The sequence below is a fragment of the Molothrus aeneus genome, chromosome 5, assembly GCF_037042795.1.
Source record: "Molothrus aeneus isolate 106 chromosome 5, BPBGC_Maene_1.0, whole genome shotgun sequence".
In the NCBI taxonomy this organism is placed as follows: Eukaryota; Metazoa; Chordata; class Aves; order Passeriformes; family Icteridae; genus Molothrus; species Molothrus aeneus.
Window position 1 is genome coordinate 43970130 of NC_089650.1, and position 15423 is coordinate 43985552.

General features: G+C 38.4%; 1 protein-coding gene across 1 annotated transcript; it reads left to right on the forward strand.

The window, feature by feature from the left end:
* The first annotated feature begins 1466 nt into the window (after positions 1–1466).
* LSMEM1 (leucine rich single-pass membrane protein 1) lies at positions 1467–8618 on the forward strand. The gene is made up of 4 exons (XM_066550894.1): positions 1467–1520; positions 3207–3338; positions 6379–6516; positions 8244–8618. Exons 2-4 carry the CDS (start codon positions 3212–3214, stop codon positions 8429–8431), a joined length of 453 nt encoding a protein of 150 aa, XP_066406991.1. The 5' UTR covers positions 1467–1520; positions 3207–3211; the 3' UTR covers positions 8432–8618.
* Positions 8619–15423: the final 6805 nt, after the last annotated feature.

The window sequence follows — 15423 nt, forward strand, 5'->3', positions numbered from 1 at the left end:
TGTGGTATTGAGCTGCAGTCTCTCTGCCTGTCAGCTGCCTGTCAATACAATGTGCTGCAACACCGCCTTCTGCAATGTCAGCGAGGAAAAAAGTGATCAAAAGAACTGTCAGCAAAGGAGCACTACTCACCACCAGTTCATCAGAATTTAATCTTTGAACAGCCAAGGATGCCAGACAAATTAGTCTACCACGTAATACTGTCCCACTTGAATTCATAAAGTGTATGGGAGAAGGGGGAAAGACCCTGGTTTTTCTAGTCTATGACTTTAAAATACTCATGACTGTAATACTGTAGATATGACTCTTCTGCATAGCAAACTGGTTACTCATAGCTACAGTGTTGTAGATATGACTCTTCTGCCTAGCAAATGCAGTGTAGACAAGCACTAAAGCTAAGAGGTTTGGCACTAACCAAAAGATTAGTGAAATACTGATCGTCAGTAACAACCTTCATTCTCCATGGTCAGATATTATTGATTCCAATATAATAAAAATGAGCTGTATATGTGCTGATTTCTGTTTAGCAGATCAGTATTGTGAAGTGAGCATACTTAGCCAAGCTGAACTCTAAATATAGACTGAGAGGGGCAGTCTGTTTCACAGCTATCTTTATGGGTACTGCAGGACTTGACAGGTTCCTATGGGACTAAGAGTAGAGAGAGGAACTGCAGAACAAGTTTTCTTCACATGATTTTCACTGGCTGATTTCTTCCATGCTGGCACATTACCTGAATGTAATTATGTTGTAAGTAATGTTTCATTCTCGTATTTTTTAACCTTTTAGATTTTATTTCCTTTTTTTTTTTTTCTGTGAAGAATTCTCAATGTGTTTTCTTTCCAAGTTGTTTTTTTTTTTTTTTTTTTTTTTACCACAACAACTTAGGAAGAAATTGAAAAGTTGTATTTGGGAAAAAAGTCTTTAGGCAAGGTTAGAGTACAAGATACTATTAATTCAAAGGTCCCAATGTTTAGATTGATTTGTTGGGAATATAATCAATACTTTTGTCCAGTGACACTAATATTTGTATCCTTTCTCCTTTGGCACATCAATGGAATCAAACTAATGTAATAGAAACTTTTTAAATTAATAATGGTACTCTTCACTGTGTTTACATATGCAAATACTTAAATAATAAGTGCAGAAAAATAGAATTCATAATACTAATGAATCAAAGGTAGTCACATTTATTACACCTCAAGCTGTTAAGAAGAGTCTTCCCTAAAGCTGCAGGGAGGTATTAATCAAAAGAGAGAAACAACTGCTCTTCAGAATCTAAAAATAACCAGCAGCCTTTGTGCATGCAGTGGTAACTTTTGGCACAGTGTTCAAACACAGGGCTCCATAATGACTGTGCTGGCTGAGGATGTGCATGTGGGGACACAGCAGAGCAGAGCCAGCTCTGGTGGGGACGTGGCTCAGACTCTGCTGCCTGGTGCCATGCCATGCTCTAGAGGAAGGACAGTGGGCACAGCCATCTGTCCTGAAGTTACTGCTGCACACCCAAAGATCATATACTAGGTAAGGTTAACCCCTATCATGCCAGCTTTTCTATATTTTTTTGTACTTTGAAGGAACACTTCTGAACAGAGAAAAAAGTAAGTTGTAATCTTTTCTTATGGGCTGTTAAAGAGAAATATGAAAGTATCCTTATAGTCCTGTCAGTCTCTACTAGCAGGAGAACAAGCTCTGTTGTCAGGATTGCTTTCAGTGCTTAGTCTTCAGACTTACTGAGGCTCATTGAATGTCTGCTTTGCAGTGTGCTCAGATTTGGGGGAATTATAGCAATCTTCTGCATTTGGTTTGATGAGGGAAGGAGTGAGGATTTTCTGCAAACAATTGGAGTTCAAATGTTAGGTTTTTAATTGAAGGGTTTTATTAGGAATCGGGTCACTCTGTGTTCCTTGGAGAGGAAGAAAAGGCTCAGAAGCATGTCAAGAGGACAGTTAACCCATCTAGGATTCAGAAATCACCCTTAGGTGCTTTTAACACATGTCATCAAGGGAGGTTTGTATCCCACAAAGTGCTGATTTATGTTGGCAGATAAAATTGAACTTGGGACCTTTATAAAATACTAAATGGGTAAGATGCATTCTACTCCAAATTTAAACTAATCTGTGGGAGCTCCCTCCTTACATTCACTAGCAAGAAAAATGTACATTTAGGCTGTGATTCTAAGGTGAGAAAGGAATATCTTAGAATAAGAGGGATATTACCTGGAGGAATATATTTTTCTTTAATAATTACAGAGGGAATTTTCAGTGACAATTGTAGACAAACATGGCTACTTAGAATGCCTGCATCTCCTTATGGCTAGAAATGTAGGTTATTTCTGGAAGACATTTTTGTAATCACAGTACTGTAAAGAAAAGCAAAAGACTGATAAGGAATAATATACAATACATAGAAGCCACCTCTCTAGGTATTGCTTATTTTCTATATATAATCTTCTTTCAAAACTGTATTTATGTTAAGAATCATTCACTGAATTCATGCACCCAGACTCTGCAGAGAAATTGCTTTTACTAATTGAACTTCATCCAGTGTCTTTTTTAAAGCAAGGGGTACCAGTCTGAAGAAAAAGCTTTTAAAATTTGTCCAAAAGTGTGAAGTAGACTACATTTTTTCACAAATAATAATGATATTCTAAGGTGTATAAACATTCTTCACAGTGATATTCTAAGGTGTATAAACAGACACGTATTCTTGTTGTTTATCTCCTACATTCATGCCTGCTTTCCCTGTTTTAAGTCTCAATTACTTGATGCTGAAAGAAGAGGACCTGTGTGACATCTTTCCTGGAAGTGTTAGTGAAGGTTTGGCTTTCACTGTGGTCAGGATCTCACACCTCCTCTTACCAAGTACTCACCAAATCAAAGGATAATACACTAAATAGGTGCCATTCAAATCAAGGCTGGAGCCAGTCAAATTGACTTTTTCTTTCTTTCCCCATACACACACGTATGTGCACAAATGCAATCCAAAAATGAAATGTTTTAATCACCAAAGGTTTCCAAGAATAAATAAATGCTATGTATTGAGTTGTCCCTGCCTTCAAGATCTAGTAAGTGTGCTGGTCCTTCAAATCTCTGTATTTTAGGGATCATTTAGGCTGCTCAGTATTTCCTTAGAAAAGGATACCAGCTGTTACAAGTTATTTCCCACAGCCATGTGTTAATTTACCTTTTAAATTATTGTTTCTTTTAGAGACAATGGAGAGGCCTTCCTTGGAATTTAACCTGCCTGATACTCATGAAGAAGGAAAACTTTATGTAGTTGATTCCCTAAACAACCTAAACAAGTTAAATGTTTGTCCAGCTGAATCCCAGCATTCACTAGGTATGTATGATAGGTGATCTGTGGATTTCTGTATATACAATCCATATTGTGTGTCACTGATGTCAACAGCCTAATAGGCCAATAGGTATGCCAAGCTCTGTACTGAAAAATGTAAGGAAAAGATTAAAAATGGCATAATTTAGACAGATCAGACAATGATATAGCTGTCCCTGCTGAGTATTTCCACTTTAGGTTCCTGAAAATCCTTGCATTTAGTTAGGGATTTGCTTTCAAACCTGAACTTATCTTCTATTTCAGTTGGGATTTATGAGGTGATCTCTTGCAGGATAATGCTTCTAGTGATGCCCAATATACACCTACTATATAAATAGCATCATAGCTCTTCCCAAGCACTAAAATTCATACATGGCAATAGAAGCACCTGAGAATTTCTGCTCATTCCTTTAAGATTCATCTCCTAAGAACTCAAACCAGTTACCTGAAATATCTGGGAAACCTTTAAGCATTTTACTTTCTGAACTTTCTTTACTCACAGTTTCAGTTATGGCTCTCACATTTCTACTGGTTTGATAAGGCTTTTGCCTTTGATTTCTCACAGCAACAAGAATATTTTCACCCATTGATAGCTACAATTTGAGTTCTTTGTGACGTGAAAATATCTTAAAACCTGGAGCTCTTCAGCAACATTCCACATAACAATATTTGGGTCTGCTTTTATTTCCCTTATTGTAATGGCAAATTTGAGTGAAGAAATTTATAGATCAGCAGCCATGTTAAAATGTGGCCATAATTTAATCATGCTTCTAATTATGGGTCTTAAATATTTTCTCATTACTTCTGTTTCCAAGTCCCCTAACTTTTCCCAATCCAACTAGCTGAGTGGTGCTGGTTTCTGCATTTAACGCAAATATTTTAGGCATAAAGTACTAATTTCTCATAAACAGATTAACTTGATATTGTCACTTCTACACATGGAAAATGAGACAATGGCATGTATCAATTTGAATTTTAAGAAACTCCTTTCAGTGTGACTGTTTTGCTTTCTTTTGCAATTTTATTGGACAGTATTATTTACTTCTGGGGTAAATATACAAGGCTCTGTGGAAATGTATGTGATTCTCTGGAATAATCACATGCATGCCCCTCCCTACATTTCAGCAGTAAAAAATGGTAGCTTAATAAGTATTTTATTAATAAATTTGTAAGATCCTTTGGTTCCTTCTAGGATTATTCTTCTAATGTAGCTTTTAAGCTTGGAAAGTCTGTAGATATCTCATCCTGTCAGCTAACTTACTCAGCAGCATAAAACTCTGGTTCTCTTGCCAGAAAATCAAATCAGAGACATGTCAAAAGCTGTTTAGTTGCTTTGGTAGGAGCCATGCAGTAATTTCATGTTTTAGGTGATAAAATGTTCCCACTGTTTGCAGTTTGACAAGAATGTGTGCTCACCAATTCCTCACAACACTGCAGCCTGGCACGTTCAGCCTGATTAAATAGTAAGAAGTATTCATTAGGCAGAGCAAGCTCAGACCACTTTTGAGACCACTGTTGATAACTTAGGATGCTTGGCAGGCAGCAGAAGCAGGCCCTGCCCATCCCTATTATTCTGACTAGAAAATAATATTGGTGCAGACACTTATTATATGGTGCATTTGTTATGAATGCTAAGGGAATAAGAATGGAACCTCAAAGGAGAAATATGAAAAATATTACAGTTTACGCACAGACAGGAGTGTGTTAAATACAAAATAAAGAAAAACAGAAATCTACCAGCTCAGTGAATTGCTCAGCCCTAGGTAGAGTCCTTATTAAAGTCCTCTAATGGCATATGCAGCCTTTCCTCAGCTTTATCACTACAGGCTCAGTTGCAAAGACCTCAGAGATTTCCACCAGTTAAAACAAGAACGTGACCTAGAAATACATTTTTCACAGATGCACACACTACTCTCCCTTTCAGAATGGCAAGAGAGCAATTACAGAAGGATAAATTACAGTAATTTGCATGTAATTTTAATACGTATGAGACTGACACCAAAGTGAAATTACATTAGCTTTCTCCTCCCTCCAAAACAGAAAATAAACCCAAATCTTTGTAAGTTATTACAGTAGTGTACAAACTTACTTAAGATTAAACAAACAGGGCTCAAGTGTAAATTTTTTACATTCACATGAATTTCTTCATGGTGTTCACTTGACTTGCTATCTTTGGGGCTTACTGCCACCTCACATTGGTTGCAACTGTTTCTATGAGGGAAACTACTGAATTTCCCTATATATGCAACACATTCTTTAAAAAGCAATGAACTGGCTTGTTGAGCTGATTCAAGGTCAGCATTGAAAGTGCCCTTCTTTTTCCCCTCATTCTTCCTGTGCTTAAAGGACAACATCTGTAGTCTATGTGAGAGTCTGTTCCATTCCTGACAATTGGGAGGATTGGTGCCTCATTCTTTACTGGAATGAAACCAACAAATCCTAAAGATGAAGAAGAATACTGGAAACATTTGTTTTAAGATAAAACAGTCAAGACCTGAATTCATTCTATCCAACATTAGGGGCTTAACTGAGGTGTTTACTTTGGGAGATTAATAATCCCAGGGATACTTCTCATTAAACAGAATAAGAAGCATACCTAGAGGAAGAATGTGCATTATGAATCTGTACCTTGGTTTTCAATATGAATTTCGCTTTCTTCCCTTTTGAAAAGGTTAAATACAATCAAGCCCTTACAAATCTGCCTGATGAAACTTCATTGCAACCTTTGTACATGTAAAACAGCTGTAAAACTCTGAACTGTAAAACAGGGCATCTTCAACCAAACACTGTATTTCAACACAGAAACATTTTTGTTGAATGTGTTCTAACAGCTGTAACAGATGTATAATTTTTTATATTTCCAAATTCAAGCTGAGTTCATAAATTTGATTTCTTCCCCTTTCATGAAATAACACAGGGAATGAAATCTATTGGCCAAATATACGATGTATTCTGCATCATTTCAGATACCAGAAGCATTTTGTCATGCTTCTCCTAACCAAGCTTAAAAAACTGCATCACCAAATGCTTTGTCATCTCTTAACAGCTGAGGAAGAGAACACTGGTGGTACTGGAGAAAGTATGGCAGGGAGCAATGCAGGAAACCAGCGTTTGTTCTTCGTCACCTTTGTTCTTACTTTGACCGTCAGTTTGGCACTTGTTTCATTTGTAATATTCTTAATATGTAAGTAAACCAAAGAGTAGCTCTTAAAATGTAGGGCCAATTGGGAAAATAACTTTGCTGAAATGTGTCATGCTACCCTGTAACATGCTACTCCTGTGTTTGCATGGTCTAAGGCTTTGGCTGGTTCTGGGCACTGGGTCGTGGTCCTGGGGGCAGAAGCACAGGCAAACAGCACTCTCTCAGGGCTAAAAGGCACAATTTTATTCTTAGGGCTAAGGATTTGTGAGCTTCAACAGCTGTGAAGAATTTATCTCAGCAGCATTATACTGTCTTGCTAAAAATGCTGGCTGGAAATGAAATTAAAATTTAAAGGTAATTGTATGGCAGTGAGATACTTTGGCAATGTGCCTTCCATTCCTTTCCAGATAAAAGTCAGTATTGGGGTCATTCCACTGAAACTGGAATTCCACCCAGGCTAACACTTAAACCAGGCTACCTGAAGGAAGACCTGACCCTTTGTCATCCAAGTACTGCCTGGAAATTGATTTGGAACTAAGAAAGTCTTAAGCATAAGCAAAAGAATTAGACATTTATCAACATTTGCATGTAGCATTGGGTCTATAGACACAATCACTTTTCCAGTTTTTTAGGACTGATCAGGCAGATTTAGCTGAAGACATGTCTGGTTAATGGAACCCTTATCATCTTGAGGTTTCTGAGTTAATAATATTGAATAGAATCTGAGGTGCATTATCTCAATTTACAAGACTATTTTGAAAGAATTGGAACCCATATGAAATCAAGATTTCTTATATCCTGTAGTAGGGAATTTGCTGAAACATAGCGAAAATCCTGATTTTTCTTTTAGGCCAGGAAATCCTAACCCTTGACTAAATTTTCTTACAGGCACTCAAAGAAATAACAGACAAGTAAAGAACATAAAGTAGATTTTAAGTTACATGATTGTAAAATCCTAATTGAAATACCTCATACTTGAATTTCAGATTAATTTAACATGCAGCTGCTAAAAGTAGAGCCTTGGTATAGAAAAAGTAGTATGGGGTTGCTCTAGTGGAAAATTATAAACTAAAGTGAAAAAATTTCCTACAAGAATTAAAGCAGTGTGCTTCCACTCAGGTTGGTGGAGGCCCGGGCTTTTGAAACTGATTTCCAGTGGTGTTTCAGTTTATGTTACAATGTTTTATTAGATACATATAGATATAATGTGTTCTATGATCTGAGATGTTTGCAAACCACATGCATAGATTCATTTAGCATTGCTACTATTACACTTAAGCTTCAAAACCCATGGGTAAATTTTTGAACTTCGGAAGGCCAAAAGAAAAGTAGCTCCAAGAGTGCATATTGGCATGCCAGAAGAGGCTGGCCTCAAAATGCCAGTATTTGCAAGAATTTTTATGTTATTTACAATAAAATAGACACAAATACTTGCCACAAATTGGATCTTGAGCCGCAAAATGAGAAATTTCCCTGTTGACACTAATGGATATGTTCCTGAAAACTGCAAAAATTATTTGATCCTTTTATGATTTTATAACTCTGCACTTAGCTAAAAGAAGAATCCAGCAAATAAGCAAAAAGAATGCAGTGAGCAGGTAAACCCACCAGATATATAACTTCTTATTATTAGGTTTTGTAGTTGTTTTCCTGTTTAATATTTTTAGTCATCATAATTCCTTACAAAGTCTCACAGGAATACAAGTGAGAGTAGTCATGCTCTTGATTTAAATGTTGCCAATTTAATGTGGTACATTCTCCTTTTCAAGTTCAAACTAGACATGAGGTGGACCAAATATCAAGCAGACTACTATCTGAAAAGAAGAACATAGAAGAGCTGAAGAAACTTAACAATATTATATTAAAGCATCTGAATCAATCCAGAATTAAGGAAAAGCCTTCTGATCTTCATGCTTACTTCTTTACCCATGCTGAGCTCAAAGTCCCTGGAGAATAAATCTTCTTTGGAAAGAAATTCAGCATATTCATAACTCCGACATGTTCATGTATGGCACACAGGCTGCTGAAACATGGTTGCTGAAACATTGCTGGAAAAGTCAGCTGAATGAAAAATATTAGCAATTAGTATTTTACCCTGTTTTACGTGGACATAGATTTGTAACAGTAAGCCCATAGGATTCACAATAAACAATGGATTGTCAGTCTGGGGCAAAACTTCCAGATTCCCTGTGCATTATAATTCATAGGGGTAAGGGCCTAGTTTTACTTTAAATGTAAGTCAATGATCACAGAAAATCACAAGTTCTATTCACATGATTCCAGCATCACCTTGTTCACTTAATTATTCTTCTGTTACCTTTGTACAAGCTTTCTGTTTGTTTCTATTACTATTTGTATTTAAGGATAACTTCGGATTTCATAACTTATAAATAAATCCATTTCTGGTCTAGAGTTTTGTGGTTTTCCCTCTGTGCACCTAAATATACTGATATAATACTCTTTTTGTGAAAAATCATCCAAACTTGAATAACAGCGAACCCTTTCATAAGATGCCATAATCAGCCCAAATTTGTATTGACAGAGTGAGTGTCCTATTGCCTGAAAGGGAAAATGGGTTTAGAGGCCTCAGTCTGGTAATGTCACAGCATCATCACAGCCACTCTATCTCATGGCAATGCCAATACACTGTACTCACAATCTGCAGGTGAAGCCCAAGTGTTTTTATAAAGTGATGTGGGGAAATTACTTGTCCTTGTACTCCTCCCTATAGTTCCTGCTGGTCACCATCAGAGGAAGGCCAGATGAAATATGGTTGGAACCTTCACGGTTTTAATGTTGAGTGATACCTCAGAGGTTAAAAGAAGCCACCCTCTCTGAATTCACACTGTCATGGAAACAGACACCTAAAAGTGTGATCACATAAGGGACTGCTGGGTAGCTTTGTAATTTTTTAGTATTCTGAACCTTCTACTGAAATATACATTAAGCAGGCACCTTCATAATCAAGCAATAAATTGATTAATCTCATCATGACAGTGGAATGACAGCTGACACTATGGAATACGTTCAACATCTTTTGTTTTACTTAAAGTTCTCATTCTCATCCAATTCTTTCTTATTTCTTCTAGACAGTTTTACAAAAAAAGTCACCAAACTCAACAGCTAACATTTCAGTCTTCTTTTCCAGAATTCATTATATTCCTTTCTGTGATGACTACTTCATTTTCTGCAACAAAGGGAAGAACTAAGAGCAGGAGAATTCCTTGGTATCACTCTACCTGGATTTGCCCACCAATTCTATTCCTGCTATTACGAGTGCTTTCTTTTAAACTTATGTTTTACATCACCTTCTTTCTATTTCCTGATTTTTATTTCCTTGATGTATTACTGTCAAGTTATTCACATGAAAATGGTGAAGATTGGTTTCAAGAGTTCATTACTCCTGCTGTTACTTCCCAGCTGCAATTTTAGTTATCTCCTCTGGACATCACAAGTAATTTTTACAAAGGTGACTCTAATACAGCTATCAGAGAATGAAAAAATAAGTGTAGAAAAACTTGTAAGGAAAGGAACCCTGAAAGTGTAACCCAAACATCTTTCTGTAAATTCTGTTAAATGATAAAAGAAAAGGTATCTTAAGACTAAAATAATGACACTTGCAGTGTTGCTTCTCTGTTCTTCTCTGAGCTGTGACCTGCTTTTTAGTGACAGTATTAATTTCTCATCTCTCCCACTCCCATTGTAGCCACTGTAACTGCTCTCAAGCTCTGCCTTGCACTGACACACATCCATACTTGTGAGTCAGGGATAAACACCAGTATTTGGCACTCAGTATCTCAAATGTGGATTTGTCACATCCCTCTTTACAACAGCAGTTATCAGAGCAGTCTGTGGTCTGCTAAAACTGATACCAAAAGCCAATAGATTTTTTTTTCCTGGCAGGAAACTGTAAAAAAAATTGTGCTAGAGCAGCAGTCCCCAAAGGTAAAAAAGTTTCCTCATCTCTCTGATGTTGTTCTCAATTATTCTTAATCTGGTTTTTCAATCAGTACTCATAATAAATCCACTTTTTCTGTCTCTGCTATTGATTAGAAGTGTTGTTGTTTGATTCCATGGTTTCATCCTGCAAGATGGTGAGTGATCTCAACTGGCCCAGGCCTATGACCAGCTGAGTCATAGGAATGTACAGGCATGCTCAGTATCATACAAGACTGAGGCCTCAAATGATCCTTTTCATATTTAATTGCTTCTTCACTTGCAGTGATCAGTAATCAAGGTCAGTGACTGAAGAGGTGCAAAGGTCAAATGCTGATCCTGCTAGTGCTGCTAAAACACACCTAATGTTGGGAGATACTTGCAGGCACAGAGGGTGTGGGGTAGCAGTGATTAAGGCTGCCTTTGGCTTCTCAGCTCAAGTTAACAATATTTAACAATATCCATTTACTGTCAGAACTGCTTCTATAGGACATCAGAGCGAGGGCTGAGAGCAGAGTACCACAATCCCTCCTTCAACACTTTCTGGAGGACCCCCTGCAAACTCCTTCAGAACTTTTCTATCTAATCTACTGACAGTTGAGTAGTGCCAAACAAACCAATATTTGACTCAAAACCTCCTACAAATCTGACCCTGAAGCAAATTTCAGCTCCGTTCACAGACCCATAATCCTTATCTCAAATAAGCAGCTAAGTAAGCTCCAAGCTCCAGCTGCATGTGATGTAACCTCTGTGCTGTACATGGATGTTTTGATATCTCCTGCAGATGTGAGTAAGATCTGTTCCTGTAGAGCTGCACGTCTCAAGGACCTTTGCAATGTCTGGTGTTACAACCAGAGGAAGGTGATCTGACAGCTTCATCTCACATTAGTCACAGCTGTTCTTGGTAGTACTGCTTCCCTTTTTCTCTTATTTGCAGGCTGTAGAGGTATCTACCCAAAGTAATTCATTCACCTTTCAGTAATTCCACTGTAAATGAAAGGAGTGCACAGAGGGTTCAGATAGATTTCACAACATGCCACTGACACTCACCTGCTGCAAGTACCATCATTACTGAAATGACAACATGGTTTCAGGAAATTTTCTGCTGAATAAACCTGAACAATGCTAGAAAAATGCTGGTAAGCAAAGAAGAAAAAATGGAATATTTAACCAATAATATACCTCCACCTCCCATCAAAGGCATCATCATGCCAATTCCTGAAGGGCTGGCTGAATCTTTGGCTTGTTAGGTAATATCAGTAGACAAAATACTTTCTTGACTTGGTTAGCTTGCCGATAAATTCACTCCTTTGTTCCAGATATCCACATCAGCCCTTGCTCTTGTTAACATCAAACCATCACACAGTATCTGACTAGAAAATAGTATCTGACAGTATCTGTGGGGGGAATATGCACTACTGAATAGCAGAGGGTCAGCTGGGGTAAGCATTTGCTTGCCTTGCTTGGGGTCATGTTGCCTTGAGAATATCAGCTTGTACTTGGCCTTGTGCTGCTCTAGAATGAAATAGCTCAAGCTCAACATCTGCAAACAGCATGTAACAACTGAGGGCAAAATGTCCTTTATAGACACCTGTCCATGTCAAGGGTTACATAAATCTGAACAGTGGGCACCTTCATCTGAAAACAAGGCAGAGACAATAAAGAAGGATTCTGAGAGACAATTGAATCCATCCCTCTGTCTAAAAGCAGCATTCAGGTTACTCCAACAATTCCTGACAGAGGCATGTCTATTCACATTGTAAAATATTCAAATAGTGGACAGTCCATGGGCCTCCCTTTCTAAGGTTCAACTAAATGAACATGGTTAAATCTATTTTTCCTGAAGTCCAACTAAAATTTTCCCTGATGAAATTTAAGCCCATTAGCAACTGACCAATTCCTTGTGAACATGAAAAACTGTTTGTACCTTCCATTTTTTTTTTCACTTATTTGATATTATACTAATTTCCTGCCAAAAAAAGGTTAAAACCTTAAGAAAGCCTTTTTGCTCTCTGAGATGCCTGGAATTTTAATCTAGTATTTATTCTTAAAGTCTAGTATGAGTTCAGTTCACGTGCTTTGCTCTCTGGTAACAATACAAAACTGATCACAGGTTATAAAAAACAATAACGATGATGTGCAAACTCTGAATGTAGAAAAAGAGAAAATACCAGAAGTGGCAAAAGGGTTTGTCACAAGTCTGTTAGAACACATGCTCTCATGTTGTGTGTGGCACAAAATCCAAACTGTTCAGGAATCCTAAATATGGTCAAGGTATTTGAAAAATGAGCAGGGCGGAATAGTGTTGAACAAAGACAAGCACTATTGTCAGAACATGAAGTATATGAAGAATAAAATCCCACTTTATCTGGTTTTGAAGTCTTTGAAGATCAAATATTTACTTTTGTTTTATCAAAGCATGGTCTTGTAAAATTACACAAGACTGCCTACAAATATGAATTTTCAGGTCCAAAATTCTGAGTTTTCCTATTAATTTCACTCTGTCTGACTGGAGTTTGTGTTCTTGAGATACAGAACCTACCCCATTGGAAATGGTAGGAAAGCAATGTGCTCCGTGAAAGCTTTACTGTTTTAAAAATATCTATTTTGACAGACAAAAATGCAATTAGTTCTAATAAGAACTCTGATTAAGAAAAACAAATTATAAAATAAATGCCAAATAGAAACTGAAAAACAGACTCATGTTTTGACTAGCAACTGAAAATCATTTGTCCAAGAAGATGCTTATCTTGGTCTTCTTATAGGCTGCTAGTAAAATTATCTTGGAGATGTTGGTGAATAATGAAAGTTGAATCAAAACCTCAGATCTCAGCCCAGTGCTACTGGGATTAAGGGGATTGTTCTTTTCAATTAAGAAAAAAAAAGCACCTTCAGTCCATTACATGTTACTGTTCTTATTTTCCTGATGGATTCACAAGAATACTAAGATTTAAAGAGAGGGATGGAGGGGGTGAGTGTACTGTCACTTCCTCTGGGATACATAAGAAATAATAACAATGAGGCCAAAGAACTTAGTCCTATTCAAGAACCCAATGCATCTTAGAATTTAAGAAAAGGCTTTTATAGACTCTATTTCCGATCCTTTCTCTGGTTTCTGGGCCACACTTCAGCGATGGAAATGCTGTCCACGATTCACTGATGAGCCAGCAAACCCCTGAATGGTAATGAGAACCTTCCAGCAGGAACAGTCACAGCACAGTGCTGCTGCTAATTTGTCACTGCGAGCAAACTGCATTACACACAAGGGTGAAAGGACAATTTAAAAATCGATTGCCTGCCAATTTAAATATCTATTAATAATTATGGGTTTGCTTTTGAGTTCTGCACTGCTCATTTAATCTTAATATCTTCTTCATCATGTAACTGACTTTGGAAAGCAGTGTCTGTCTACAAGGTGACACGAAATGCTGAAACTCCCAGATACCCTTTACTCCTAAGCAAAAAAATCATGGATAATTCACTAACTTTGCATTTTTAGCGTGGATTTTTTTTGGTTTGTTTTTGTTGGGTTTTTTTTGGGTTTTGGTGCTTTTTGGGGGGGGCTTTTTGTTTGTTTGTTTTTGCTTTTTTATTTTTTTTAAGCTTTAGTTTTTTCTTAAAGCAACACTGAAACATTTTCTTCAGAAGAAGTCTCCCTGAGTACTCAAAATTATATGGGTGGATATTCATCATTAATTAAGGTGATAGGACAATGAGTAATGGTTCAAACTGAAGAGAGAAAATTTATATTAAAGATACATTACAATATACAAGAAATCCTTTACTGTGAGGGTGTTGAGGTAAAGGAACAGATTGCCCAGGGAAGTTGTGGATGCCCCATTCCTGGCAGAGTTCAAGGCCAGGTTGGATGGACTATTGAGCAGACTGGTCAAGTGGTCTCTGTCCATGGCAGAGGGTTGGAACTAGATGATCTGTAAAATCTCTTCCAACCCAAACCATGCTATGATTCTTTGATTCTGTATGTAGGTAATAACAAAAATATTTTCAGTGATTTTTTAACAGAAGGTATGAACATGGATTCTATGTCTTTTCATGCATTCAGATTGGTGTGCTTAGCTGCTATTTTAATCTGAATTAGCTTTTAGGTTGCACTTCTTGCATGGATATGATGAATCAATGGTCCAGCTCCCTGAGGTCCTAGTGTTTAGGAGCTGGTTTGAGACTACATTCGGCTTCATGCAAAAATCTGCAGCAGGAAGATTCTCAGCTATGGGCACCAAATCAGCTTGCTGAAGTGCATGGGCAGTGAATGAAATCCAGGGAACTGATTCAGCATCTATAAATACTGATAGACTCACTTAAGGCCTTCTCCTCGAGGAGGGGTGGTGCTGACAACACATTGAAAAAAGAGGAAAACCTCCAGAATTTGAAACCTCTTCCCTAACACTGTTCACATTTTTTGTTCTTCTGCAAGAAGCAGCCTCCAGCCTGTGCAGATGCTTTGGTGCCTTTGTTCATGGGGCAGCGGGGGCGGCCAGCGGGGCATTCCCTGCGGGAGCACTGGAAAAGCCACTCCCTGAGCCCGGCAGCAGCGCCTGCTGGCAATCCCGGGTGGGGCAGGGGACCCTGGGGACACCTTGGTACCACCGAGACATCACCCTGGCACCACCTTGGCATCACCCTGGCACCACCTTGGCACCACCTTGGCACCACCTTGGCACCATCTTGGCACCACCTTGGCATCACCTTTGCATTACCCTGGCACCACCTTGGCACCACCTTGGCACCACCTTGGCAGCACCCTGGCACCACCTTGGTACCACCTTGGCACCACCTTTGTACCACCTTGGTACCACCCTGGCACCACCGTGGCACCACCCTGGCAGCACCTTGGCAGCACCTTGGCAAGGGCAGTGCTCTGTGAGGGGCGGGAGGGCGCGGTCGGAGCAGGGCAAGGGTGAGCGAGTCGGGGCTGCACTCCCGGCCGAGAGGCGCTGCTCAGGTGCCGGTGTGCGGGCTGGGGAGCCATCCTTCTTCAGGGCCTCTTGCCCT

What these genes read in the sequence shown, in the direction of transcription:
- LSMEM1 (XM_066550894.1), top strand. Translation starts at nt 3,212, where the DNA reads ATGGAGAGGCCTTCCTTGGAATTTAACCTGCCTGATACTCATGAAGAA. An exon ending in TGAATCCCAGCATTCACTAG is followed by an intron (nt 3,339 to 6,378) that starts GTATGTATGATA and finishes ATCTCTTAACAG; the next exon opens with CTGAGGAAGAGAACACTGGT. An exon ending in ATTTGTAATATTCTTAATAT is followed by an intron (nt 6,517 to 8,243) that starts GTAAGTAAACCA and finishes CTCCTTTTCAAG; the next exon opens with TTCAAACTAGACATGAGGTG.